This window comes from Littorina saxatilis, linkage group LG9 (genome assembly GCF_037325665.1).
Source record: "Littorina saxatilis isolate snail1 linkage group LG9, US_GU_Lsax_2.0, whole genome shotgun sequence".
Taxonomy (NCBI): Eukaryota; Metazoa; Mollusca; class Gastropoda; order Littorinimorpha; family Littorinidae; genus Littorina; species Littorina saxatilis.
This window is the reverse complement of record NC_090253.1, coordinates 26,029,473-26,056,950: the sequence shown is the minus strand read 5'-3', so window position 1 is coordinate 26,056,950 and position 27,478 is coordinate 26,029,473. Positions and strand designations below refer to the sequence as shown.

The window sequence follows — 27,478 nt, the reverse complement described above, 5'->3', positions numbered from 1 at the left end:
TTTGAAATCACAGTGGCAATTTTAATAATTTCAGTTATCCAGTTGACACTTATTGCCATGGCAGTGACAGGAATGTCAGTTTGGAAACATATTATTTTTACATGGATGCAAGAATATGGAAGTAACTTTACAAAATTACATAGCAAAATATACACAAGGATTTACAGAATATTCAGCGAATAATTTTGTCCGACAATATTGCACCTCTTTAAATATTCTAACTTCATATCTCTGTCTGTCTCTCCATCTCTTTCTCTCCCTATATTGCTTGTACACACACACACACACACACACACACACACACACACACACACACACACACACACACACACACACACACACATTAAACTTGAATTCATCACCAGCATAAAAAGTATGAACTGAATTGACGGAAAAGTCATGTCCCATATAGGTCCTGGTTACCTCAGAGGACGTAAAACCACAATAGTCACTCACTCTGACTGAAACATACCTTCCCATAATTATTCGGTCTTTGCCTTCACACACAGTTTCAAGCCATAGCATTACAATAACCCCATAACTCTCTTCCCCTTGCTACACAACCATTCCTCGGTCTTGCAATCTCTCTTTTACAGCATCTCAGGTGAAACTTTACCAAGACATCACATCAACCATGACCAACCAGAAAGGATTGAACCTGAGGGTCTCAATATATTCTATGGTGGGTGATCCTTCAAACTGTCCCTGACATCGAGACCAGCAATCACAAAGAGCTGAGAATGGCACTGTCAATATTTCATCGTGCTTGATATGTGTAGCACTTTCCCCAGACATCGCAGTCACCACTATGTACACTACATTGGGTGTGCACGTTAAAGATCCCACGATTGACAAAAGGGTCTTTCCTGGCAAAATTGCTTAGGCACAGTTAATAATTGTCTACCTATACCCGTGTGACTTGGAATAATAGGCCGTGAAAGGTAAATATGCGCCGATATGGCTGCAATCTACTGGCCGTATAAAATTTCATCTCACACGGCATCACTGCAGAGCGCCTAGAACTGTACCCACGGAATATGCGCGATATAAGACTCATTGATTGACTTTCTCAAAACATCGCAGTGACCAATGCATAGTACTTTCCACGGGCACGGAAGTAAGCAATCAGAAAGGGTTGAGAGTGACAGTTTCCACGTTCTGAGCCAGATGATCCATCATCCTTTCTCCAGACATCAGGTTGGTGGTGGCTACCACATAGTCTGTGCCTCCTGCAACATCATCTGGTATTGTCAAGGCATCAGTATGAATTCATTAACTTCATCTTACCAACATAATTGTATGTAGCAAAACACCCCATGTTGGTCCTTAAAGGTGGTCGTCTACATTTTTGCTTTTTTTCAATAATCTTATGGTTAGATTTCGCTAAAAAGTTATGTCAGATGATGAATGAACCATGGGGAAAAAAGTTATAGAAAAAAAAATATATGTAAAAAAAGATTTTATTTTTGGGTAGCGTGACTCACGCTTCCAATATTTTGTTTTCTGTTTGCTGAGAACATGTGCTTTGCCTAAAAATACTGACCAATCAAATTCATGTCACTATGCTTATAGCCACGCCCAAACAAGTGCAGCAACAGTTTGACACTGGAGCGCTGTCCACGCTTTTTTTTAAACGCACGAAATGCACGGGATTTGAGAGGAGTTTTGCCCTTGGCATTTTCCAAATAAGGATATCCTACTATGAGTACTACGCTGGAATACTACAATGAATTTTCAAACGGCTACACTGGCTTCGTCTTTCCTGATCGAAAGGGGGTGTATTGTTGATATTTGTAGATAATAGACTCTGCATTTTAATGGTCAAATGGCGATTTCGGTATAAAAATGTAGACAAGGACCTTTAGTAGATGATCTTCGGAAATAACTGCTGTGTTTGTATAAGTTGTGAAAGAGTGAATATCCTTGCTTTTATTACGGCAAACTTTCCCACTTGACATTGTAGGTGCTGACCACATGTGCCCCTCGCTAGTGACTGGCAGCAAAATGTCACATGGGAAAGTTTGCCTCAATAAAAACAAGAGTATTCACTCCTTTACAACCCATACCACCCCAATCAAGTTATTTCTAGAATTTCTCTATTAGGTATCAGCCTGTAGGACTATCAACCTTCGCCGGCACTCGTTATCGAGTACACACGGATGCACTCGTGGGTCCGTGCGGACCCAGAAGGGTGTTTGATTGCAAATATCTCCTAAACGAGTTGGAATTCTTTAATGAGCTTTTAGAAATGCTTCAGACACCTAAAAAGCTATCATCTCCTAAAAGCTCATTAAATTTCAGTGATGATTAATTAATTATACACGGTATTTGGAACAATTAAAATATTATGGGTCTGCATGGCCCCACGAGTGCCACGGAAGGGTTAGCACAATTTTCCTTCTTTGAGAAGTATGGGTCCGCACGGACCCACGAGTGCCTCGGAAGGGTATACACGCTTTTCCTTCTTTGAGAAGTATGGGTCTGCACGGCCCCACGAGTGCCTCGGAAGGGTATACACGCTTTTCCTTCTTTGAGAAGTATGGGTCTGCACGGCCCCACGAGTGCCTCGGAAGGGTATACACGCTTTTCCTTCTTTGAAAAGTATGGGTCCGCACGTCCCCACGAATGCTTCCGTGTGTAGTCTAAATTTGACCATTAATTAATTAATTAATTATCACTGAAATTTAATGAGCTTTTAGGGGATGATAGCTTGTTGGGTGTCTGAGGCATTTCTAAAAGCTCATTAAAAAATTCCAACTGGTTTAAGAGATATTTGCAATCAAACACCCTTCTGGGTCCGCACGGACCCACGAGTGCCGGCGAAAGTTAAAACCCTAGATCTGTCAAAACACAATAACTATTATTTTGAGTGCAAAACTTGTCAATTCTACTTACAGAACTTACAATTATGTCCTGTGTAATATTTTCAACATTGGCCTAATTTGCCATATTCTAAAAATCTAACCCGATAGCCTTGATTATTTCTTCTAGCGCATGATTCATACCACCAAGCAGAAAATCCAAACAAGCAATATTACATTTTTATTGTCAATTTTTGTTTGTTTGTTTATTTGTTCGTTCATGGGCTAAAACTCCCACGGCTTTTACGTGTATGACCGTTTTTACCGCGCCATTTAGGCAGCCATACGCCGCTTTCGGAGGAAGCATGCTGGGTATTTTCGTGTTTCTATAACCCACCGAACTCTTACATGGATTACAGGATTTTTTCGTGCGCACTTGGTCTTGTGCTTGCGTGTACACACGGGGGTGTTCAGACATCGAGGAGAGTCTGCACGCAAAGTTGACTCTGAGAAATAAATCTCTCGCCGAACGTGGGGACGAAACTCACGCTGACAGCGGCCAACTGGATACAAATCCAGCGTGCTACCGACTGAGCTACATCCCCGCCCTATTGTCAATTGAAATGCTCAATAACATTTTACTTTAGGCTACTGACTGAAAGCAGGATTTATTTAAATATCAAAACATTAAAAAAATAATGGGAGTTAGATTGGGTTTTTTCTTGATCACATTCAAATAACTAATGCAGTCTATGAGTATAAACATGCTCTATGATGCAATTGGAAACAAAAGCTAACAAAAATTGGGGCACAAAGATGTGTTATGAAGAGGAAAAAACAACACTAATCTGTAGGAGGCTACACTAACAGAATCAAATTACAGACATGAGGCTTAAATGAATAGTTAGTTAGCTGTTGCTTTTCGGGTCCAGCGGACCATAATAGGCCAAATCAGGACCCCCTTAAATGAATACAAATTATAAACAGCACTCATTTTTTCTGGGTAGAAATATTCCATTCAAGTCTCACATTTTTACAATCCGATTATAAGACAACAGAAAGAATGGAACAAGGGTTAAGCAATTTTAGAAAACAAAAAAGAGCAAAACAAGGGTTAAATGAAAGATAGGCATGCAACCTAAGCAAGAGACATCAAGCTTGCACAGAGCCGTGCGGTGACTGTGGTTACTGCGGTGACTCCTCCATCGTGCCACAACAGTCACCGCCCATGCTGTCCAGAAGCCGATCGCTGGTGATGATGGAAGTTGCCGCCACAATCAACTCACCGCCCACTACAACACCACAGATTAGCTATCATGCAGTTACAACACTATAATTTACAGTGGAACCCCCCTTTAACAGACTATGTTCGGAATTTAAACTCTGTCCGGTTTGTGAAAGAGTGAATACTCTTGCTTTTAGTGCGTCTAACTTTCCCACGTGACATGAGAGGCAAGTCACTAGCGATGGATGTGTCTGAAACATGTGTAGAAAGCTTGCCTCACTAAAAGCAAGAGTATTCGTTATTTCACTACAAACGCAAACCTGACGCAGTTATTTCCGGAATTTGTCTATTAAACTTAAAGACCTCAGAAAATCTCAGTAAATCAAGTTTTTAAAGGGAAGGAGTATTGAAATGGAGGTGAATTTACAGAGATTATGAACAGAAAATCTGAAGCTCTTAAAAAGGGGGGGATTTGTGAGGAGGGGGCCTCCACTGTACTTGTTATGCAGTATCAGCCAAACACAAGACAACGGTCAGCTTCATTCTCATCCTGGGCATTTGTAGGCTCCTCATTCTTGGTCACAAATTCCTTCAACAGTCAAATGTAGGTCCACTTATAAGGCTTTTTAGCAGAGGCGCTAGTTTGAACTATCATCACTGCGGTTACGTCTCCCTTGTTTCTTGTCATTGGCACTCCACCTCACTTGGTTTTAATTCTAACTGTCTCACACATTTTAAACAAAATAAATCCTTCTGGTTTGCTGGTTCTAGACTGTGACGGTTTATAGTTTTTGTCCATGCTGGTGTGTTTCTTTGATAAATGAAATAAAAACAAGCAAAAACAGACCTTTGTTCAAGTACGCAATATGGTTACTAATGATGTCATATTGGCCACCAAGTTCATCGTATACTGGTGTAGTGTCATATTCCTGGGAGATAAACTCAACTGTACAACCACAAATGCCCAGGGAACAAAACTGGTTAATGCAAGCACATGCCAGTGAGTCAAACAAACACCAAACCAAATATATGTAGGAGAGAGAGAGAGAGAGAGAGAGAGAGAGAGAGAGAGAGAGAGAGAGAGAGAGAGAGAGAGAGAGAGAGAGAGAGAGAGAGAGAGAGAGAGAGAGAGAGAGACAGAGAGAGAGAGAGAGATTGAATTGAACTTTATTTTTCGAGGGTGACAGAATAAGCAATGCAAGCATGCTTTTTTTTCATCCAGCCCTCGCTCATTGAGGGTAACTCAATAACTAGAAGAAACAGAAGTTAAGTTTTGAGAGAGAGAGAGAGAGAGAGAGAGAGAGAGAGAGAGAGAGAGAGAGAGAGAGAGAGAGAAAGAGAGAGAAAGAGAGAGAAAGAGAGAGCGAGAGCAAGAGAGCGAAAGAGAGAGAGTGACTCATCACAATTAAACTAAGATGTTTAAAAAATACAGTAGTAGTGTGTTTTGCACAAGCAGAAGTTAGACACAAAGAAAATCATGACAGAAACTGAAGACTATTAGCAAAAGAACTCAAACAGAAGTTACAATTTCTAGCCATGCAGAAACAACACTGAAGAATGAAATATAAAACTTTCAAGCAGTTCCAAGAAAGTAACTGTTATGTCACATTACACTGGCCTTCCTTTGCATTTCAACATGCACACTGTAATAAACATGATCATTAAGTGATTAACCAACACAAAACTCAAAAAGAAAAACAAAGCCCACGCTATTACCGTTTCTGATTGGGGTGTTGCAGGTAGCTCTGTTTCCTCCTTGGGGATGAAGATACCAGGGGAAGGGATTGTGTTGGAGGTGCGGGTAGAGGGGTAGCCCTTCCGGTGCTCCCCCTTGGACCTCCCTAGTCTAGGACCCTGGGTCTTCGCGAGGTGGCCATTGTGGCGTAATCCCTCCGGACTAGCATAACGTTTCCCTATCCCAAGACCGACCGTGCGTGGTCTATGACCACATCCTCTACGAGGTGACCCTATCAACTAGGCAGCGCAAGCCCCTAGGCGAAACACGGCGGATCTAGAGGAGAGAACCTCGATAAAAAATTTGAGCTGCCATGAAGACGGAGCATGTTGGCTGAGGACAGCGGGCAGACCTTCTGTGCCGACACCCATCTACAGGAGAAAACCAGGCATGCACGCATCAAACCCAACATGGCCATACAAACGGAAACGGACTGTTTCTGAAATTGTGTCTGTGACATAACTTGCCTAAAAGTAAAACTGCCTAAAGAAAACAAAGAATGAAAACTTTCACCAGCAACAAAGAATGAAAACTTTCACCACAGCCAAAGTATAAATAAGAAGTCACCAATAACCGAAAGCAACAATATTCGTGGCTTGAACACGGTACTATACCATCATCCTGCTGAGCGAGGAAACGAAGAGCAGCAATTTCAGCGAAGGTGACCCCACCCAGAAAGAAGATCAGTGTAAGTTTCTGCTCCCCTGTACTAGACTGTGAGGAAGATATGGAGCTACCTGTGGTACAAAACAAGCATTCACAATCTGATTATTTCAATGCTGGCTCTATGGTGTAAAAAAGAAAACAGAAGAGTTACTTGTTTCCTGACAGACCCTTTTCTTACCTCCCAACCCTGGAACTTTTTTGATCAGTCAAAAAACAACCAACAAACAAACACACAATTTGCACACATTTTCAAAGAGAGAGAGAGAGGGAGAGAGAGAGGGAGAGAGGGGGGGGGGAGAGAGAGAGGGAGGGGAGAGATCCAGGCAGAGAGGGAGACAGAAAAACAGAGGGAGACAGAAAAACAGAGGAAGAGAAACAGACAGAATGCGAGACAAACAGAGAGAGACTGTGAGAGAAAGCGAGAAGGAGAAAGATAAATAGAGAGAGAACAAGACAGGGAGTGTAAGTGAAAGAGGGTGACAGTATAACTCACGCCTCTTGCGCAGAGCGGCCGGAATCTGCTGCACCTCTTCCACCTTGGGTCCAGGCAGTAGGTTCAACACCTCCGTGATGCTGCGCCAGCCAGGCCGTGCCAGGTACTGCGCCAGTCGCACTGACAGCGGTGCATAGCCGCTGTACACGTACGCTATGTCTGTGGGATTCTGCAAAGAAATAAGTTGGGTTTTTTGTTTCTGCTTTTTTTTAACACGTTTTTAATTCTTTTTGCAAAGAAATAAGTTTGTGTACTAAAGGAATTGCAGTGTGTGTATGATACGGTCCGGGCATCAGGTTATACCCTTCTTTTCCGTGCCCAGTTGGTCTTGTGCTTGCGTCTACACACGAAGGGGGATAAGGCCCTAGCAGGTCTGGACATAAGTTGACCGGGAGATCAGAAAAATCTCCACCCTTAACCCACCAGGTGGCTGCGGCTGGGATTTGAACTCACGACCTTCCGATTCAGAGGACGATGTTTTATCCACAAGGCCACTGCGCCCATCACAGGACTATATGATATCTTATCCCTTATTCCTTACCTGTTCGTTGACCTCCTCTACGATCAGCTTGAGAGACTTGCGGATGACCTGGTACGTCCTCGCCCCATGCGGTCTCAGCATGCCCACCTTCTCAAGGTTGTTTAAGGTCACAATGTGCTCAAAGCCGTAGGTTTGAATGATCTCACGCTTGTAGAAGTCCATGACCTTGGGCTTCAAGCCATCGTTGCATATAGACTGAATGCAGATCAGACGCAACACCTGAAGACAGAAGATGTTCTTCTTTATTTGAATGACGACGGTATTGATACATCCACAGCCTGGCGGTGACCCAACAAGAACCTTTTTACTGCTGCTGAGACAAACTCTTTTCTCAAAATTCTTTTTCAGTTCCACAGGTGACGTGCAGATGTAGCAGAATTTTATGTGACGTTATTTGTCACATTATGAATATGATGTCTTCTCAAACTTTGTTTCGCTTTTGACATCAGAGATTTGACTTTGGAAGCGAGGGTGAAAAAGAAATATTTATTTGTTTAGTTAATGTCATTTCTCATTAAGTGGTGTGAGAAAATATATGGTACACACATTCTTTCGGATGAGACGAAAAACCGAGGTCCCTTCGTGTACACTACATTGGGGTGTGCACGTTAAAGATCCCACGATTGACAAAAGGGTCTTTCCTGGCAAAATGGTATAGGCATAGATAAAAATGTCCACCAAAATACCTGTGTGACTTGGAATAATAGGCCGTGAAAAGTAGGATATGCGCCGGAATGGCTGCGATCTGCTGGCCGATGTGAATGCGTGATGTATTGTGTAAACAAATTCCATCTCACACGGCATAAATAAATCCCTGCGCCTTGAATATGTGCGCAATATAAATTGCATTAAAAAAAAATTAAAAAATCCCTGCGCTTAGAACTGAACCCACGGAATACGCGCGATATAAGCCTCATATATTGATTGATTGATATACAATGGAACTCATTTGCGTGAACTCCCCCCCCCCCCCCCCACCCCATTTTTTACATTTAGTCAAGTTTTGACTAAATGTTTTAACATAGAGGGGGGAATCAAGACGAGGGTCGTGGTGTATGTGTGTGTGTCTGTCTGTCTGTCTGTCTGTCTGTGTGTGTGTGTAGAGCGATTCAGACTAAACTACTAGACCGATCTTTATGAAATTTGACATGAGAGTTCCTAAGTATGATATCCTCAGACGTTTTTTTCATTTTTTTGATAAATGTCTTTGATGACGTCATATCCGGCTTTTCATGAAAGTTGAGGCGGCACTGTCACGCTCTCATTTTTCAACCAAATTGGTTGAAATTTTGGTCAAGTAATCTTCGACGAAGCCCGGACTTCGGTATTGCATTTCAGCTTGGTGGCTTAAAAATTAATTAATGACTTTGGTCATTAAAAATCTGAAAATTGTAAAAAAAATATTTTTTGTATAAAACGATCCAAATTTACGTTCATCTTATTCTCCATCATTTTCTGATTCCAAAAACATATAAATATGTTATATTTGGATTAAAAACAAGCTCTGAAAAGTAAAAATATAAAAATTATTATCAAAATTAAATTTTTGAAATCAATTTAAAAACACTTTCATCTTATTCCTTGTCGGTTCCTGATTCCAAAAACATATAGATATGATATGTTTGGATTAAAAACACGCTCAGAAAGTTAAAACGAAGAGAGGTACAGAAAAGCGTGCTATCCTTCTCAGCGCAACTACTACCCCGCTGTTCTTGTCAATTTCACTGCCTTTGCCATGAGCGGTGGACTGACGATGCTACGAGTATACGGTCTTGCTGCGTTGCATTGCGTTCAGTTTCATTCTGTGAGTTTGACAGCTACTTGACTAAATGTTGTATTTTCGCCTTACGCGACTTGTTTTTCTTTTCAGGTACATGTTTCTGCAAAGTCATCTCCATTTTAAGACTCCTACCCGCCTTGGAAGTTCGTGCTATATCATCCACAGTTCCTTTCAAAAAGCAGTGGTAAAGCCTGAGACTGCTTACATGCACATAAAACATTGCCAAAAAATCCAATAAGCAATTTTTCAAATGTATTGAACAGAAAATAGTGCATACCTTTGACAGCTTTTCTGATTTTGCAATGCATTCCTCAACAAGTGGATGCACTTTGTCTGTTTCTAATCCATTGATAAACTCTGAAAAACAAACAAGAGGATTAAGAGACCTACAAGAAATCCATTTGTTGAACAAATGAAAGTCAATTTGACTGAAATACAAACAAAACAAAGCGCACTTAAAATATCCGATGCTTTGAATATTTCACACAAGAAGCAGTTCTGGGCAAACAAGTTTTGGTATCAATGGTCATATCCGTCTTATCCAAAATGACATGAGAATAGAAAAAGTGGAAATGTTCACATTAAATCTACGCATCACCATATGCTGATGCACATTACACTATACGCTCTTTTCTTAAATACAAAATATGACATACACAGCTTGAGACAGCTGTTGTTCTCTAGCGCTCAAGATGAACAATGACTGCAATTGTCAAAGTCTGTGTCAAATGTCATATTTTGGTAAAAAATACAAATGCCATTTATGCATCAATCCTGTTTAGTTGCAATTCCTTTCATTTTTTACATTTAGTCAAGTTTTGACTAAATGTTTTAACATAGAGGGGGGAATTGAGACGAGGGTCGTGGTGTATGTGTGTGTGTGTGTGTGTGTGTGTGTGTGTGTGTGTGTGTGTGTGTGTGTGTGTGTGTGTGTGTGTGTGTGTGTGTGTGTGTGTGTGTGTGTCTGTCTGTCTTTCTGTGTGTGTGTAGAGCAATTCAGACTAAACTACTGGGCCGATCTTTATGAAATTTGACATGAGAGTTCCTGGGTATGATATCCCCGGACGGTTTTTTTCTTTTTTTCGATAAATACCTTTGATGACGTCATATCCGGCTTTTTGTAAAAGTTGAGGCGGCACTGTCACACCCTCATTTTTCCATTAAATTGATTGAAATTTTGGCAAAGCAATCTTCGACGAAGGCCGGGGTTTGGTATTGCATTTGAGCTTGGTGGCTTAAAAACTAATGAGTGAGTTTGGTCATTAAAAATCGGAAACTTGTAATTAAAATTATTTTTTTATTAAACGATCCAAAAGCAAGTTCATCTTATTCTTCGTCATTTTCTGATTCCAAAAACATATACATATGTTATATTTGGATTAAAAACAAGCTCTGAAAATTAAAAATATAAAAATTATGATCAAAATTAAATTTCCGAAATCGTTTTAAAAACTATTTCATCTTATTCCTTGTCGGTTCCTGATTCCAAAAACATATAGATATGATATGTTTGGATTAAAAACACGCTCAGAAAGTTAAAACGAAGAGAGGTACAGTAAAGCGTGCTATGAAGCACAGCGCAATCGCTAACGCGCCAAACAGGCTCGTCACTTTCACTGCCTTTTGCACTAGCGGCGGACTACGTTCAGTTTCATTCTGTGAGTTCCACAGCTTGACTAAATGTAGTAATTTCGCCTTACGCGACTTGTTTTTTTATTAATAAACACATGCAAACATACACTGCTTAGTATTCTCGGCCAGCTGCATAAACATGAGTTTTAGTCAGCCTCTGATGTCACAGGGTTCAAAGAAGGAAAATCGAATGTTCAATCAAACACACAGCTGGTAAAAACAACAGAATCAGTGAAATAACTGGAAAGCCACAGTAAGCTTGAAACTCCAACAGGGAGTACGTCATACCTTGTTGACACCTGAGAGCGTCAATGAAGTCGTCAGCATCTGTACATTCCTTCACCAGTTCTGCTATGGAGGTGTCTGAAGACAGAAGAATAGAACAAACTGTGAATTGAGGAGGATTCGGTGAACAATGCAAGAAACATTTATGTATCAATCATTTCTATTTAGAATTTTATTTTTTACGAGTCATACGACTAAAAACACATACTTTAGTTGTCTCAGCCAGCCGCCTAAATAATAGTTTTAGATGGCCTCCGACGTCACAATTGGCTCAAACTCAAAGAAGAGAAAAGAACAGGAGTTAAAGTCAGATTTTTCTATAGTGGTGCAAAACTGAGATGGTACCAAATTACATGTGTTGAGGTGTACATATCCCACTGTGCTGTAGGCAGTCCTGTACAACAATATCTCGATCTGTGTCCAAGGTCAAATTTTGGTCTAAAACGCAAATATCGTATTGATCTGACAGTTTTCAAGCATATTCTGGCAAATTTGACTAATTTGAAGAATCTGGACCTTAATCTAGAAGCAGACGGCATGGTTTGCTTGAAAACACAACACAAGTATGGTAATTAATGTAAATAAATAAAAGTGAGTGAATGAGAAGGCACTTCTTCTCTCCGATGCTGGAAACAAAAATAGTCCAGAGGTACCGCCTGGTGGCTAACACCCTCTTTAAAGCAGTGCTCCTATAGACACATACACAAATGCTACCTTGCATCAAGGGAAGTAACCAAAGCAAACCCTCACAAACAACGCCATTTCTTTGCCAAGTTTACCAAATTCAATGAAGCTTTCAATACACTTCATTTGCTTTGCAAAGTGAACACAGTTCTCCTGCACGGTAGCATTATTTGTAATGCAGAATCTTGTGGTTTTACTTTGGAAGCAATCTGAGGGTCTTCTTTCTTAAGATATTATTCCTTTTAGCAAACTTGACTTACGTGTGGCCAAGGACTGTCTTGTTGCCTGGAGGTGAGGCAGCTTGGACACAAATTGCTTCATCTCACCAATCGTCTTGGCTGCATGTCGTTCCTGTACAGAAATAGAAATAACCATAAAATCAAACGTATATAAAAACAGATATATATCTACAATGATGCCCCGAAAATGACTATGGCTGCCTACATGACATCGACAGGGTGAAAAGCCATGATGTAAAATGTACATGGGAGTTGCACCACACGACTACAAAAGAAGACAAAGAAGAAGAGGAAAACGAAATCTACAAACTGTCATAATTATCTCGTAACAATTAACAAAGGGGAATAATCTGACGGTGGTATGTTGAACTTTCAATTTTACTGTGTGAATGCATGCAGCTTAACTTTCTCTTTTTGAGGCACCAAAAACTGTGAGGTTTGTCCGAACATCATCAGAAAGATTGTACACTGATTCCCGCCCCTCTCCTCTTCCCCCCCAGCACACACACACACACACACACACACACACACATATACATGCACAAGCTCATCCGCACACACACACATATACACACCCACATACTCACACATGCACTAGCACATACTCACACACACACACATACACGCACAAGCACATCCACGCACGCACGCACGCACACACACACACACACACACACGCTCACACACACACACACACACACACACACACACACACACACACACACACGCTCACACAATTGAAGTAAAAACACAAGGAAAAGAAATCTACCTACTTACCCCAAATTCTGCTGTAATGAGTTTAGCCTTCTTGCTGACTATACTGCCCACAGCGTTAAAGTTTTTGTCTCGCAATTCAGCAAAGAGAGTGTCTGCCGAGTTGAGGATGACTTTCTTGCTTTCTACCCCTTCTTGAGAAGGCTGAGGTCCCAGGCGTTCAGCTGGCAGCTTGATACTGGCTGATAGATTGAATAATAACAAGAAGAGCAAACGCTCGATCGAGTCACTTTCGCAGTTCTGAATATTATATGAGGCATCAGATGGACAGGAAGAAATTGCTATTCACAACACAATGAGTCACGTTCACATAAAATTTGAGCCCGGTCACTTTTATAGTTTCCGAGAAAAGCCCAACGTTAAGTTGTGTGTTGCCGAACAGAAAAGGCTAGTTATCTCCCTTGTTTTTCTGATAACGTTCGTAAAAGGCTACAGATGTAAATACTTTGATGTAAAGAATAATCCTACAAAGTTTCAATCACATCCGATGAACTTTGTCAAAGATATAAAATGTCTAATTTTTCCTTTGACGCTGACCTGTGACCTTGAAAAAGGTCAAAGGTCAACGAAACCATCGTTAAAGTGTAGAGGTCATTGGAGGTCACGACTAAACAAAATATGAGCCCGATCGCTTTGATAGTTTCCGAGAAAAGTCCAACGTTAAGGTGGTGTCTACGGACGGCCGGCCGGACAGACTAACACTGACCGATTACATAGAGTCACTTTTTCTCAAGTGACTCAATGATATTATACACCTGTAGATGTTTGGAATTATATAGTAGTACTCCGCTTTTTAGATAACTAAAGATTTTTTTTTTTAGGTCTTAAAGTTAAAAAGAGGTTCATTGACAGACACCATCAAGAGAGAGTCTGAGAAATGGGGTCTCAATGTACTGAGTGGTCTGAAAACGTAAGGTCTTAAAACAGAGGTTTCTTTGTGGCAGCATCTGTCTCGATTTGAACCTGTACATGGGCGGGGATGTAGCTCAGTCGGTAGCGCGCTGGATTTGTATCCAGTTGGCCGCTGCCAGCGTGAGTTCGTCCCCACGTTCGGCGAGAGATTTATTTCTCAGAGTCAACTTTGAGTGCCGACTCTCCTCGGTGTCCGAACACCCCCGTGTGTACACGCAAGCACAAGACCAAGTGCGGACGAAAAAGATCCTGTAATCCATGTCAGAGTTCGGTGGGTTATAGAAACACGAAAATACCCAGCATGCTTCCTCCGAAAACGGCGTATGGCTGCCTAAATGGCGGGGTAAAAAACGGTTATACACGTAAAATTCCACTCGTGCAAAAAACACGAGTGTACGTGGGAGTTTCAGCCCACGAACGCAGAAGAAGAAGAAGAAGAACCTGTGACTCGAGGATCACAAATGAAGTGCTCGACAAAATGAGCTACTAGGCCTTACTATACCCATAACCAACCAGTAACCATTCTCTCCCAGTTGTTATGAGATTCGTCACAACATAACTTTTTCCGGCCGAAAAATGTCAAACTTTTGCCGAGACTGATAAATCTTATCTAACATGCAAAACACAAAACTAGGCAATACCCAGACATACTCCTGTCCTGTGTGAGATTCGTCAGTCATCACACTTAAAGAATAAAAAAATAACTTGTTCCTACAATAATAATTTTTTTTTTTTTTTTTTAAAGTTATACTCTTTGCTCGGACCAAGAGATCCAGTGAAACAAACAAAAGAAGCTAACTGTGGCCTTACTATTGTTGATGCCGAAGATCTCGTCAATGAGACCCTCGTAGGTGAGCTGGTAGAGGAGGGGGGTGAGGAGGTCCACGGTGCGGTCCAGGATGAGGAGGGTGTCGATCTGCGGCAAGACTTGAGGCTCCCTGCCGCCCATCTCGTCCCGCATGCGACGCATCATGTCCACCACTTGCTGGAAACAAGCAAGTTATTATGGCATCAGGCAGGTCAATCACACTTGTCCATAATTTGTTGACAGTTGAGGCACCTTCTTTTTCAATGTACATGAGCTGAAACTCCCATGTTTTTTTTTTACGTGTCCGACAGTTTTTATCCTGCCATTTAGGCACTTTCTGTTGATGAATACTTGGTATTTTTGTGTTTCCATAACCCACAAAACTCTGAAATGGATTACAGGATATTTTCTGTGCGCACTTGGTCTTGTGCTTGGGTGTACACACGAAGGGGGATAAGGCACAAGCAGGTCTGCACATGAGTTGGCCTGGGAGATCAGAAAAATATCCACCCTTAACCCAACATGCGCGGCCGGGATTCGAACCCAAGACATTCCGCTTGGAGGCCAGCATCTTACAGGCTATTGCACCCGTCTATTCACTACAGTCAAACCTGTAGATAACAATCACCCAAGAGACCAACCAAAAGTGGTCGTTATACTAAAAATAATCAGGCATCCTTTGGGGCGGTCTTTGAGAGCAGATGGTTGTTATCGAGAGCTGGTTGCCAAGGCAGGTTTAACTGTTTTGATATTTGATATACTCATTGCCCTTGAGAAATGTTGGCTGCTATCCCTGAGGATAGCGTGCAGACATTTTAAGAATTGCACTATCTAAGTTTCCAAGCCCTGAGACTTTAGCCGTGAGCTTGGGATCTTTCTTGTGTCCATACGTGCACACGTGGTCATTCCGACACCTGGAGCAATCTCAGGGATCGCGCTAGGATTTTTCAAATTGCGTACAGCTTACGCAATGTCGGCCAAAAAACGCGTAAAGCAGAACCGATTTTGCGTCACACTATAACACAGTTAAATCATGACGATGTGCGAAAAAATGAGGACAACATTCGCTGCATGCCGTTTTGAATGAATCAAAGACAGGCTTGAACTGAAAGCGTCTCTCGGCCTAGATTTGGCGCCACACGCCCAGGGCATTTTGGGTGTATTATGTTCTGTTTCAGAAAACCGACCGGCGTTGCTTTGCGTCGCTTGCGACACTCTATGCCGAGAGCACGTCACCTCATTTTGTTTTATCCAAAACAGACTTTAGATTTGAACTCGCGCGCTTATGGTTTGATCCAGAGCAGACTAGAGATTCTAAACTCGCGTGCGTGTGCTATAGTCTGATTCAGTATTGGGATGTGCTGCTGAGCATGCCGTTCTGAATAGAAGTTGTTTTGAGTATGCGTTACGCATAAGCGCCGGGAAAATGCGTGGGCGGATTTTAAAACGCGACAAATACGCAAAAAACATGCGTTAACGCGATCCCTGAATGTGCACAAATTTGACTCTTGTAACAAAATTCCTTTCGGAGACCTTGGTTAGATATGTGAATTTATCTTTCACATCTTAATGGTGAAAATGTTTAATGTACGTATGAGATGTGGATTCAATAGTCCGTCGCGATATAACCTTGAACGGTTGAAAACGACGTAAAACACCAAATAAAGAAAGAAAGAAAGAAAGATTCAATAGTAATACAGCAGACTTCCACTAACTCGCGGTCCACTAAATCGCGAATTCGGCTATATCGCGGAGACCTCTTGGACCCCGAAAAAAACAGGACCGACCTTTAAATTTTTTTTTTTTAAATCCTTTTTTTTTTACAAAATTTGTCACGTAAAGGCCAAAAAATAGTACAGATCATGAAAAAATTTTCTATCATAACCACGCTATCTCTCTCTGGGTCCGATGGCTTTTCATCATGCAGTAAATTGTTATTTCATCTTATCAGTCTCTCTCTCTTTCTCTCCCTCAGTCTCTCCAAATAGTGTTCTACGAGTGTGTGTGTTTTCAGGTTGTGTACATTACGGGTTGATCGAGACCTGCGAACAAAAGAAAAACAAACCTTTCACGCGCACATGCCCTACTCAGTCAAGAACTTTCCTGCCACGATCGGTATCGTCAAATTGGCCACGTGCCTATAGAGGTTAAGTGTCTGGCCAGTCAGTATGGCCAGTCAGGCGTGCAGTTGAACACCCGAGTCCAGCTAATTGTGATCTCTGCTAGACGCCCCGGATTTTCTACAGGCGCCATGAAGTGCTTCAGCTTCTTGCATTTCCAAACGAAATAAAATAATGTGGTAATTCACCATGGCTTGCGTTCTGTTCATTGTCAGTTAGTGTGTGTGTGTGCAGCAGTGAGTCGCTATACGCATACAGTGTAAGTCTGTTTCTGTCTGTGTCTGATTAACTAGTAAGTTTGTGACGACGTATGAGTCGGAGAAAAAAGAAAAGAAATCGTCATCTGCTGATAAAAGAAAACGTGTCATCGCAGTTCATCTTTTGAGAACTTAGTTGCCAACAGAAGTGTCACACTTGCGAGAAACGCAGTAACACATACACATGAACATTGTAGCAGAACCACATGCCAGGCGTGCGTGCGCACGCGCACACACATACACACACGGCAAACGCACACACGCCAACGTGACGGTCACAGGCTTTTTGTGACCAACAAGGGAAATAACCACGTTTTTCTCTGACAGAAGAGAACGCGGTTGCTTCCCTTTAATTGGACCCCAAACTGCATCGCGAATCGGATATATCGCGATCAAAAATCTTTGGACCCCAAAGACCGCGAGTTAGTGGAAGTCTGCTGTACTAAATGTTGACATACAAATTTAAATACATACAATGTTGTAGTGTTATGTTTTACGCACCACCACTGCAATTTCTCATGTTTGAGAAAACACAGCTAATTTGACTTGATTTCTTCTACTTCTTCTTTCATGGGCTGAAACTCCCACATTCACTCGTGTTTTTGCACAAGTGAGTGTTTACGTGCATGACCGTTTTTACCCCGCCATTCAGGCAGCCATACGCCGCTTTCTGGGGAGACTTGATTTGATTGACAGCAAGTTGTTACCTTGGCACAGTCCCCTTTGCCGTGAATGTACTGGATGGTCCCGTACAATGCCTGCAGAGTCATAAGGGACTGGGCCGCGTAGTACATGGATGTGAAGTCGTTCTCCAGGTAGCATTCCTGTAACATGTAACAGTATGAAATCATTGCCCTGTTGCAGAGGCTTGCAAGCAAAAATCATACACCCAGATAAGACTAAGAAAGACAAATTTAATGCTGACCTTATTTTTGTCCTCTCTCGACCCTAAAACTATTCTGACCCTTGCTTAAAAAAATTTAAAAAAACTCATTTTAGCAGACTTTCAAGGAAAGTTGTTCTTCCCCAAAATCCAGGGGACACAGCTCGCATGATTTCTGGCCAATAAAAAGCAAGTGTAAAAAAAACAACCCCATCAATAAAAAGAAAAAAAACTTAACGACCTACCGTTCCTAATTTTGAAGGCCTTGTCAGCAGAAATAAACTTTTTTTTTAAATTTCATTTTAAATTAATTATTTCATTTCATTTTATTAGGCCCAACCAACCTTGAAGGCATCGTTCATCTCCATGGACAGCAGGTCAGCATCAAAAGGGATGAGGGTCATGTTGAACTCCTCCACTGTTGAAAACGAGCCATACACTCCCTTTTCCTGAAAAGAATTAGAACAAATGTAAACTCAAGAATTGCTCTTTCTGGTGTACAAAGCGTTTTTCCCCCACCATTTCTGCTATAATCAATCAATCAATCAACATGAGGCTTATATCGCGCGTATTCCGTGGGTACAGTTCCAAGCGCAGGGATTTATTTTTTTATTTGTATTTTATGCAATTTATATCGTGCACATATTCAAGGCGCAGGGATTTATTTATGCCGTGTGAGATGGAATTTTTTTACACAATACATCACGCATTCACATCGGCCAGCAAATCGCAGCCATTTCGGCGCATATCCTAACTTTTCACGGCCTATTATTCCAAGTCAAACGAGTATTTTGGTGGACATTTTTTTATCTATGCCTATACAATTTTGCCAGGAAAGACCCTTTTGTCAATCGTGGGATCTTTAACGTGCACACCCCAATGTAGTGTACAACGAAGGGACCTCGGTTTTTCGTCTCATCCGAAAGACTAGCACTTGAACCCACCACCTAGGTTAGGAAAGGGGGGAGAAAATTGCTAACGCCCTGACCCAGGGTCGAACTCGCAACCTCTCGCTTCCGAGCGCAAGTGCGTTACCACTCGCTTTCAAAAATCCCTAATTTAAGACTTTCTCATTTTTAAGACCTTTCTTTTTCTGATTTTCTGTTCATAACCTTTGTAAATTTACCTTCTTTCTAAGACCTGATTTTATTAGATTTTGAATGAATAATGAGAACCGATACTCAGTGCTGTTCTCAGGCCTTGGTAACGCAGAAGAAGTTCTCAGGTCTAGGTGTTCGATCACTGACGCATACTTTAATCGAAAATTTCAAAAGTAAATTTTCATTTGATTAATATACTTACCCAATTCTCATCAATGCATTGACTTTGATCTCAGGACTGAGAACCCCAGAAAAGAAGCCTGGTTCAACACGATCTGAGTGTGCCACTGGCACACTGCCTGACTCTGATTCAACACCCACGGTGCCAGCGATAGGCCAAAGGGCAGAGCCCTGAACTGAAAAATCTGATGACCCCAGCGAAAGCGAAGCCACTTTCTGTCGGTGGGGTGCATGAGGACGTGAAAGTAGGCGTCCGTCAAATCCACCGAGGTGGCCCAGTCGCCCGGGCGAAGGGCTTCCCTGACTGAGGCTGGGGTTTCCATACGGAATTTGATCTTTCTGAGGAACGTGTTGAGCAGGGAAAGATCCAGAACAGGCCTCCACCTGCCCGAAGCCTTGGGAACTACGAACAGCCGTCCATAGAACCCTGGGGAGGTGTGAATGACAATCTCCTCCACAGCCGCTTTGGCCAGCAGCGAATCGATCTCCGCCTGTAAAACAGACTTGGCCTCCAGACTGGCCGGGAAACGAAAGGGAGGAGGCTCCCTGGTTAAGGGGGCTTTGTCTTCCTCCCACAACAGCCTGAAGCCCGACCGCACCACCCCTACTATCCACTGGCTGTGCACTGACGCCTGCCAATGTTTGTTTGTTCGTTCATGGGCTGAAACTCGCACGGCTTTTACGTGTATGACCGTTTTTACCCCGCCATACACCGGTTTTGGAGGAAGCATGCTGGGTATTTTCGTGTTTCTATAACCCAACGAACTCTGACATGGATTACAGGATCTTTTTCGTGCGCACTTGGTCTTGTGCTTGCGTGTACACACGGGGGTGTTCGGACACCGAGGAGAGTCTGCACACAAAGTTGACTCTGAGAAATAAATCTCTCGCCGAACGTGGGGACGAACTCACGCTGACAGCGGCCAACTGGATACAAATCCAGCGCGCTACCGACTGAGCTACATCCCTGCCCCACAGCTGTCAATGAGGTGGAGCCCTGGAGGAGCCCCCTGCCACAACAAGTGTGGGGGGTGAGGGGGTGGTGCGACCGGGAGCGCATCATTGGGGGTTGGGCTTACGAGCCCCCCCCCCTCCCTTTCCGAACAACGGCTTTTTCGGATAAGGGGTCCCCCGAGAGGGTGCCGCCTTGTTCGCCTGTTCTTTCGGGCGTTGGGAACTGTGCTGCTTCTTGTTTTTGGATGAAGGATAAAACTGAGACTTCTGGGGGGGCTTTGCCAAAAACCCTGCCAAATGCCTGTCTCTTGCCTCCTGCAGCTCCTTCTGCCGGGCATCAAGGGCCACCCTCCCCAGGAGGGAGCCTTCAACAAACGGGGACGACCGCAGAGAATCTACGGTAGACTGCTGAGAAAACCCAGCCTGAGAAAGCAGAAGATCACGCCGGGAAAAAACAGCGAGAGCATAGAGCTTTGAAGAAGAGCTCATTCTCTCAGAATTGACCTTTGCCAGCGCTGAAAGCAGAGTGGAGACGTCCCTAGCCGAGGCGTCATCCCTGAACGAGAAAGGTTCGAGAGAAGCCGTGATAGCTCGTGTGAGCGCACGGAGGAGAGTTTCCGCAATAGACGCTAACTCTAGACCATACCTGCCCACCTCCTCCAGAGAGGAGAGAGAGTTATCACTGAGCGAGAGACCCGCTTTCCCGGTGGGTGGCTTAGGAAGAAGCGAGACCAGTTCCGGCATAAACGGAAAAGTGGCCCTAGGAAGGGAGAATGTTTGAATCAGGTTACGAGATCTGGCATTCCAATCCAGCCGTTTCTGAACTAACGGCGAAAAAGACGTGGCCTGCGAACCCGAGGCCAACCATGGGCCAGCCGCAGGCCCATGTGCATGCAGGAGAGGGAAGGGGGTAGGCGGGATTCCGCTACCCTGAGGTGCGGGTCTAGCCAAAAGCTGAGCCATGTGGTAAGAGATCGCAGGAGACTCAACAAATCTAAAAGATTGAGAATCAGACCGTGTAGGCCTAAAGTCATCAGAGGCGGATGGGGGAAGAGAGACCCCCTGGCCCGAATCCACCACCCCTTATGGGAAATATTTGGCCGCAACCTCAGCTGCTTTTTGCATAGCGCGCCTGAAAGAAGCAGGCAAAGCTACACATTCTTCCTCCTCCTCTGCGGAGTCCGAGTCCCCCCCCCACCACCACCGTGTCTCGACATGAAGGAGGGGAGACAGGAGAGTAAGCTTGCTGAAAAGATTGTTGATCCCACTGTCCAGTGTGAGAGAGAACCGCGTGATCTACCCCTGCCTGCTGACCCCCACCGCTCACCTGCCCCGAGGAGGGAGGGGGGTGGGTAGCCAGCACCGAGCCCTGTTGGGAGGCAGAGTGAAAAGAAGCAGTAGGCAAAGCCAAGGCCGGCCCACTATAAGCCACACGCTGTGCAAGAGCCGCGTCCCCGTGCATAGAGCCTGTCTGACTGGTCTGGGCCACGCCCCGACCCGAGAGAGGAGGGGGGTGGCTCGTCACCGCAGAGAACCCCGCCCGAGGGGGGAAGGATGGGGTGAGGGACGCAGCAACAAAAGGCTGTCCCCACCCGTCCCCCTGCTGCAGCCACACCACTCCCCCAGGGGGGGGGGGGTTGGTTGCTGGCTGAGGACAAATCCCGCTGGTAAGACGGTAACGCTCTTGACTGAGGCAGCAGCCCCGCAGTTATCACCCGATCCGGCCCGTAGGGCGGGAAAGAGTGACCAACCGACACATCCCCTTGCCCAACCTGTGGCAAAGCAGAGGTATGTAACGTAGCCTGGGAAGGCCTACAACACCCCCGGGCTGTGGATGAGCAAAAGAAAAACCAGACGGGCATGAACCCGAAGCATGGTAGTGATCGGGTAGACCACACTCACCGTGCCCCCCCACTCCCCCTTGAAAAGGGGGCTGCATGTCCAACAAAGCTGCGCTCGAGGCGAGGTAAGAGGCAGGCGAGGAGCCGACCCCCCCTCCAAAAGGAGAGGGTGCTCGCGACCAACCCCCACGCTACCCGAGGTAGAAGGGGTCGGACCGAGATGGCCAGGAGCACTCGACCAGTGCGAAGAAGAAGCAGAGAGGCCTTCCACCGCTGCCGAAGAGGCCGGTACCAAACGTGCCAGAGAGGAAGAATCCCCAACAGACGGGGGCAGCGCAAGACCTGCCTCCCGTGACGCCAGCTGCTTAGTGATAAAAACACAAAGTTCATCCTTAAGCGAGTCTAGGGCCGAGGGCTCAGGCAAATGATCTTTATGAGGAGATGCATGCTGAGGGGGAATGGGTACCAGAAAAGTAGTACTGTTAGCAGGGTAACCCGCATAGCGGGTAGGTCAACCTCCTTTTCTTTTGACTTTCCTTTACCTTTACCCTTTCTTACAGGGCTAAGAGCCAAGTCGCCTTCCTGCCTCGCACTGAGCTTGCTATCGGCCATAATGGCTTGACTAAGTCAACAAACAGTCACCCAGAAAAAATATTTGCACGTGTCTGTTAAAGCAAGCAAAAAATACAATTACAAAACCAAACAAGTCGCGTAAGGCGAAAATACAAAGCTGTCGAACTCACAGAATGAAACTGAACGCAATGCCATTTTTCAGCAAGACCGTATACTCGTAGCATCGTCAGTCCACCGCTCATGGCAAAGGCAGTGAAATTGACAAGAAGAGCGGGGTAGTAGTTGCGCTAAGAAGGATAGCACGCTTTTCTGTACCTCTCTTTGTTTTAACTTTCTGAGCGTGTTTTTAATCCAAACATATCATATCTATATGTTTTTGGAATCAGGAACCGACAAGGAATAAGATGAAAGTGTTTTTAAATTGATTTCGACAATTTAATTTTGATAATAATTTTTATATTTAATTTTCAGAGCTTGTTTTTAATCCAAATATAACATATTTATATGTTTTTGGAATCAGAAAATGATGGAGAATAAGATGAACGTAAATTTGGATCGTTTTATAAATTTTTTTTTTTTTTTTACAATTTTCAGATTTTTAATGACCAAAGTCATTAATTAATTTTTAAGCCACCAAGCTGAAATGCAATACCGAAGTCCGGGCTTCGTCGAAGATTACTTGACCAAAATTTCAACCAATTTGGTTGAAAAATGAGGGCGTGACAGTGCCGCCTCAACTTTCACGAAAAGCCGGATATGACGTCATCAAAGACATTTATCAAAAAAATGAAAAAAACGTTCGGGGATTTCATACCCAGGAACTCTCATGTCAAATTTCATAAAGATCGGTCCAGTAGTTTAGTCTGAATCGCTCTACACACACACACACACACACAGACAGACACACACACGCACAACGACCCTCGTCTCGATTCCCCCCTCTACGTTAAAACATTTAGTCAAAACTTGACTAAATGTAAAAAGGAAAGGTCTCACCAAAACGGCGAACAGGTAAGGCCCCCAAGAAACCAGCTAGTCCAACAGACAGGTCAGTAAGAGAAGGCCGCGAGAGTAGTAAATCCAAACACCTCCGACCGTGAGTAGTCGAAAGTCGAGAATGATTCTTCAGGATGCTGCTGCCCACGTGGCGCGCGGGGTATTGTGGGTAACCAGGCTGGGTCAGGCCATAGCAACGGCTATGGCGTCTTTTTTTTTTAAGCTTGGTTACCTCCCTACAAGGGCAGGTAATTTGAGTAGTTTTTTGACATCTAGCATCTAGCTATCACTGTAGCATAAAAACACTCATGATGATCATACAATAAACCTGTGAGTGTGACTGCTGGACAGCCACCATAGAAAATTGTATCCGCTTTTGCATCTCCACCCTCCCTCTCCATAGTCCTGACCTCAGAATCTATTACTTCTCACCTCATGCATCATCCGAACATTCACAAAACATCTTTCAATATGCAATACATACCTTCAATTTTCTCTCACACAGAAGACTCTTTCTTGGCACGAATATGAGATGAAATTCCTTTTTGTAGCCACCTTTAGTTTCCTCACTGCAAACAAAGTCACCTAGTTCAAACTTCAATCTCAAATGTAGTTAAAGTCTATCTTATCCTTAGCTGAACTAATAAACCTCCAAGCTTAAAATATGTCTAGTATAAAGTTGCATCTTGCCAATTAACCTACACATTAATGTACTAGCATACAAAAAGCTAGGTTGGTGGAGCTCAACTAATGACATCTACACATCTCCTTAGAAAACAATGTATAAGTTCTATTGTAATTCAATCTTCTTCTTCTTCTTTTCTTCTGCGTTCGTGGGCTGAAACTCCCATGTACACTCGTTGGTTTTTTTTAACGTGTATGAGTCTATGACCGTTTTTTATCCTGCCATTTAGGCAGCCAAACGCCACTTTCGGAGGAAGCATGCTGGGTATTTTCGTGTTTCTAGAACCGACCGAACTCTGACATGGATTACAGGATCTTTTCCGTGCGCACTTGGTCTTGTGCTTGCGTGTACACACGAAGGGGGTTAAGGCACTAGCAGGTCTGCACGTGAGTTGACCTGGGAGATCGGACAAATGTCCACCTTAACCCACCAGGCGCGCCCGGGATTCGAACCCACGACCTTCCGCTTTGGAGGCCGGCATCTTACCACCAAGCCATTGCGCCCGTCAATAAATCACTACCAAGCCATTGCGCCCCGTCAATAAATCAATCAAGTAAATGGGTCTAACAGTAACATGAAACAGATTCTGGGATAAATCAGAGTACGGATTTGCAATTCTTAATTAATAAACTCCAAATAAGCACTGCTTTTTGGAGGGAAAGAAAATTGTTTTGAGTTTGCTGTCCATCTGTAGTACTAACAATAAGTAGCATGCCAGACTTACTGGTGCAAATTCTGTGCAATTTTCTCCATGAGTTCCAGTCTTGGTCGTGTGAGGAAGACAATGTTCTGCACGTTGCTAGGAGGCAGACTTCCTGTCCGTAAGGGGAACATTTTCTCCACTTCATGGTCCTGTGGGTAAGCACAATATTGTGTTGATACCACTGTCATTTATAGAAATAATCGCAGGATCAATGCCCTAAATGTACAAATGAAGGCTTTAGACTTTAGTTTGAAACTCATTCACGCATGAGTAATTTTCCTAAAAGTTAGTAACACACCCTAGTCCAATTGCAACAAAAATAGTAAATGCACAAAGTGTATTCTTTTATTTCATTTTTTAATAAGATTTTATCAATTCTGCACTGAAGCATACTTTATATCATGAAACATGACAGCTACCTTTCAGTTTCACCCTCAGTCAAACTGAACAATTATCAACAAAACATATAAATTATATTTTTATCAAATATCTTTGATCCATTCTTTTCTGTGATGCAGAAGTGTTGCAAGATGCTTACCTTCAATAGTGAATACTCAGCGATGAGTCCAAAAGGGCCTGTGAGACCATCATCCCAAACTATTGCCTGAAAACAAAGGTTACATTGTTACAGTGAAACTTCTCAGTGTGCACTAAATCAGGACGTGTATGACAGTTGATACACAAAAGCAAACTTAAACTAATTTAGAGTGTGAAAATTAAAATTGAAAAGGGAAAATCCCTTGTTTAACTTTAAAGAGAGTACACCTATTGACCTAAGGCGCCATTTTGGAAAGTTTTCTAACAATTGGACCTTAAATAGTTACTTTAAGGGACATCCGCTGTACTGTAATTTAGAAACACCTGCAATGATTTGCCCAAAACTACTCCGAAATTATGCCAAATAATTAAATGATTTTTAATCAGCGAGCTCTCCTGTGACTTCCGTTCGTCATAGTACTTTATCTAGTCGTCATAGATACGCATGTATACGTCAAAGCAGATTAAATTTAAAACTGTTGGATTGAGGAAGTCAATCCTATAGATAGTCTAGCAAACGCACGCACATCCCATGCTATACAACGCTAAAACGCTTCGCATTACATAAACAAACACTGTCCTGTGACCATTGGAGATGATCAATATCACCGTCACAGCATTTAGATTTGAAAAATATAACGCTCAAACACGAATTCTAAGACCTTTTTCGTGCGTTGTCATCTATTCAACACCCCGAAGGCCCCCCCCAAAAAAGTCTGTTTACGGTATCCCGACCGACCCTATTTTTTTGCGCGACCGTAGGCTTTTTTTTTGGCATTTGGGAGAAAAAAAAGAAGAAAAAAAAGTCTGTTTTTTGGCAAAATAACTTAAAAATATGTTTAAAAAAAAAATAAATAAAAATATATCCCGACCTATCGACCCTATTTTTTTTGCCTATGTTGCCTAAAGTCTGTAGCTCTTGGCTTAATTTCAAATAGATCTATATCTGTATCTCTAGGAACAATCAGGGGCGAAAGGTAGGATGAAAACTATGACTGGCACCAAAAGGCTTCACAATGAGAATTACAGTTTACAGTCTGGAATGCACACTCAAAACACAGCCGTTTTGAATTGGAGTAAGGGTGCGCTCAAACGTCTGCTGTGCGTTGCATAGGATTAGGAATTAATGCGCTTTTTCTCAGCCAAGTCGCTTTTTTAGGCCTATGCAACAAATCGTATCAGGACTGAGCGCTGATGTCGTCAAAAAAAGGAGGCGTTGATCATGATGTGAGATGTGAAGGAAAGTGTTCTATAAATGTAATACTTTATACCTAGCACTGTAGCAGATGATTGAACGCATTCGGTCAATGAAATTGTCAGACAAAGCGTCGTTATGGTTGATACCATGAATCGAAAGTGAAGTGTTCCTTCGCAAAATGGCGTCGAATGACGCTCCGAGTGTTGATGCGGTTCAGTGTCTGGTCTTTTAAGTACACCCCGACAATGTAATCTACGTTACAGCTAAGGCTGTGCAGCATCAGATTGTTTAAATTGTTTCTTTGTACTCTTATAATCAACTGCTCTGCGTTCCTATCGCAAAGTGGTGTTGAATGGCAAATTCGATTCACGGCCAGAAGTTAACGCCGGAGTGTATACAAGATCCTGACCCCTGTATACATCGCCAGTGCGTTGTCACATAGTCATTTATACATTTACAACCCCCAACCTGAGTGAAATGTACACTGTACAGGTCCTTGGGCAATGAGAGTTTCTTTGCTAGATTATATTACTTTAAGCAGAATATTAACTAAATCACACTGATGCACAATTACTAAAACTGAAGCATTCAAATTTAAAGCAAAGAGAGAGAGAGACTCAGACTCAGAGAGAGAGAGAGAGAGAGAGAGAGAGAAATCATGTGATACAAACACTGTGGACAGTCAAAAACAAAAGCTAGTTATCACGAAATAATGCAACACAGCTAGGGCAACAACTTTTCTCAGCGAGCTGACCTTCGTCCCCAGGCACTTGTCAATGCATTCCAAGAATTCTCTTCTGTAAAAATCTCTCAGCAAACCGAGATTCAGTTTGGAGGAACTGAGGTGGGCTGCTCCGGTCGCCATGTTTAGGCTAA

General features: G+C 43.1%; 1 protein-coding gene across 2 annotated transcripts; it reads right to left on the bottom strand.

Moving 5' to 3' along the window:
• LOC138975708 (vacuolar protein sorting-associated protein 33A-like) lies at positions 1–27,478 on the bottom strand. Of its 2 annotated transcripts, XM_070348458.1 has the most exons (16): positions 27,357–27,478; positions 25,406–25,471; positions 24,889–25,016; positions 23,964–24,048; positions 18,180–18,284; positions 17,660–17,776; positions 14,578–14,752; positions 12,859–13,037; positions 12,103–12,193; positions 11,162–11,236; positions 9,519–9,598; positions 7,462–7,680; positions 6,921–7,089; positions 6,376–6,498; positions 3,940–4,093; positions 1–1,229 (listed from the first exon to the last, which is right to left on the bottom strand). In XM_070348458.1, exons 1-15 carry the CDS (start codon positions 27,465–27,467, stop codon positions 3,987–3,989), a joined length of 1,830 nt encoding a protein of 609 aa, XP_070204559.1. In that variant the 5' UTR covers positions 27,468–27,478; the 3' UTR covers positions 1–1,229; positions 3,940–3,986. The 2 variants fall into 2 exon arrangements, with proteins under 2 accessions (XP_070204559.1, XP_070204561.1); XM_070348460.1 differs by lacking the exon at positions 3,940–4,093.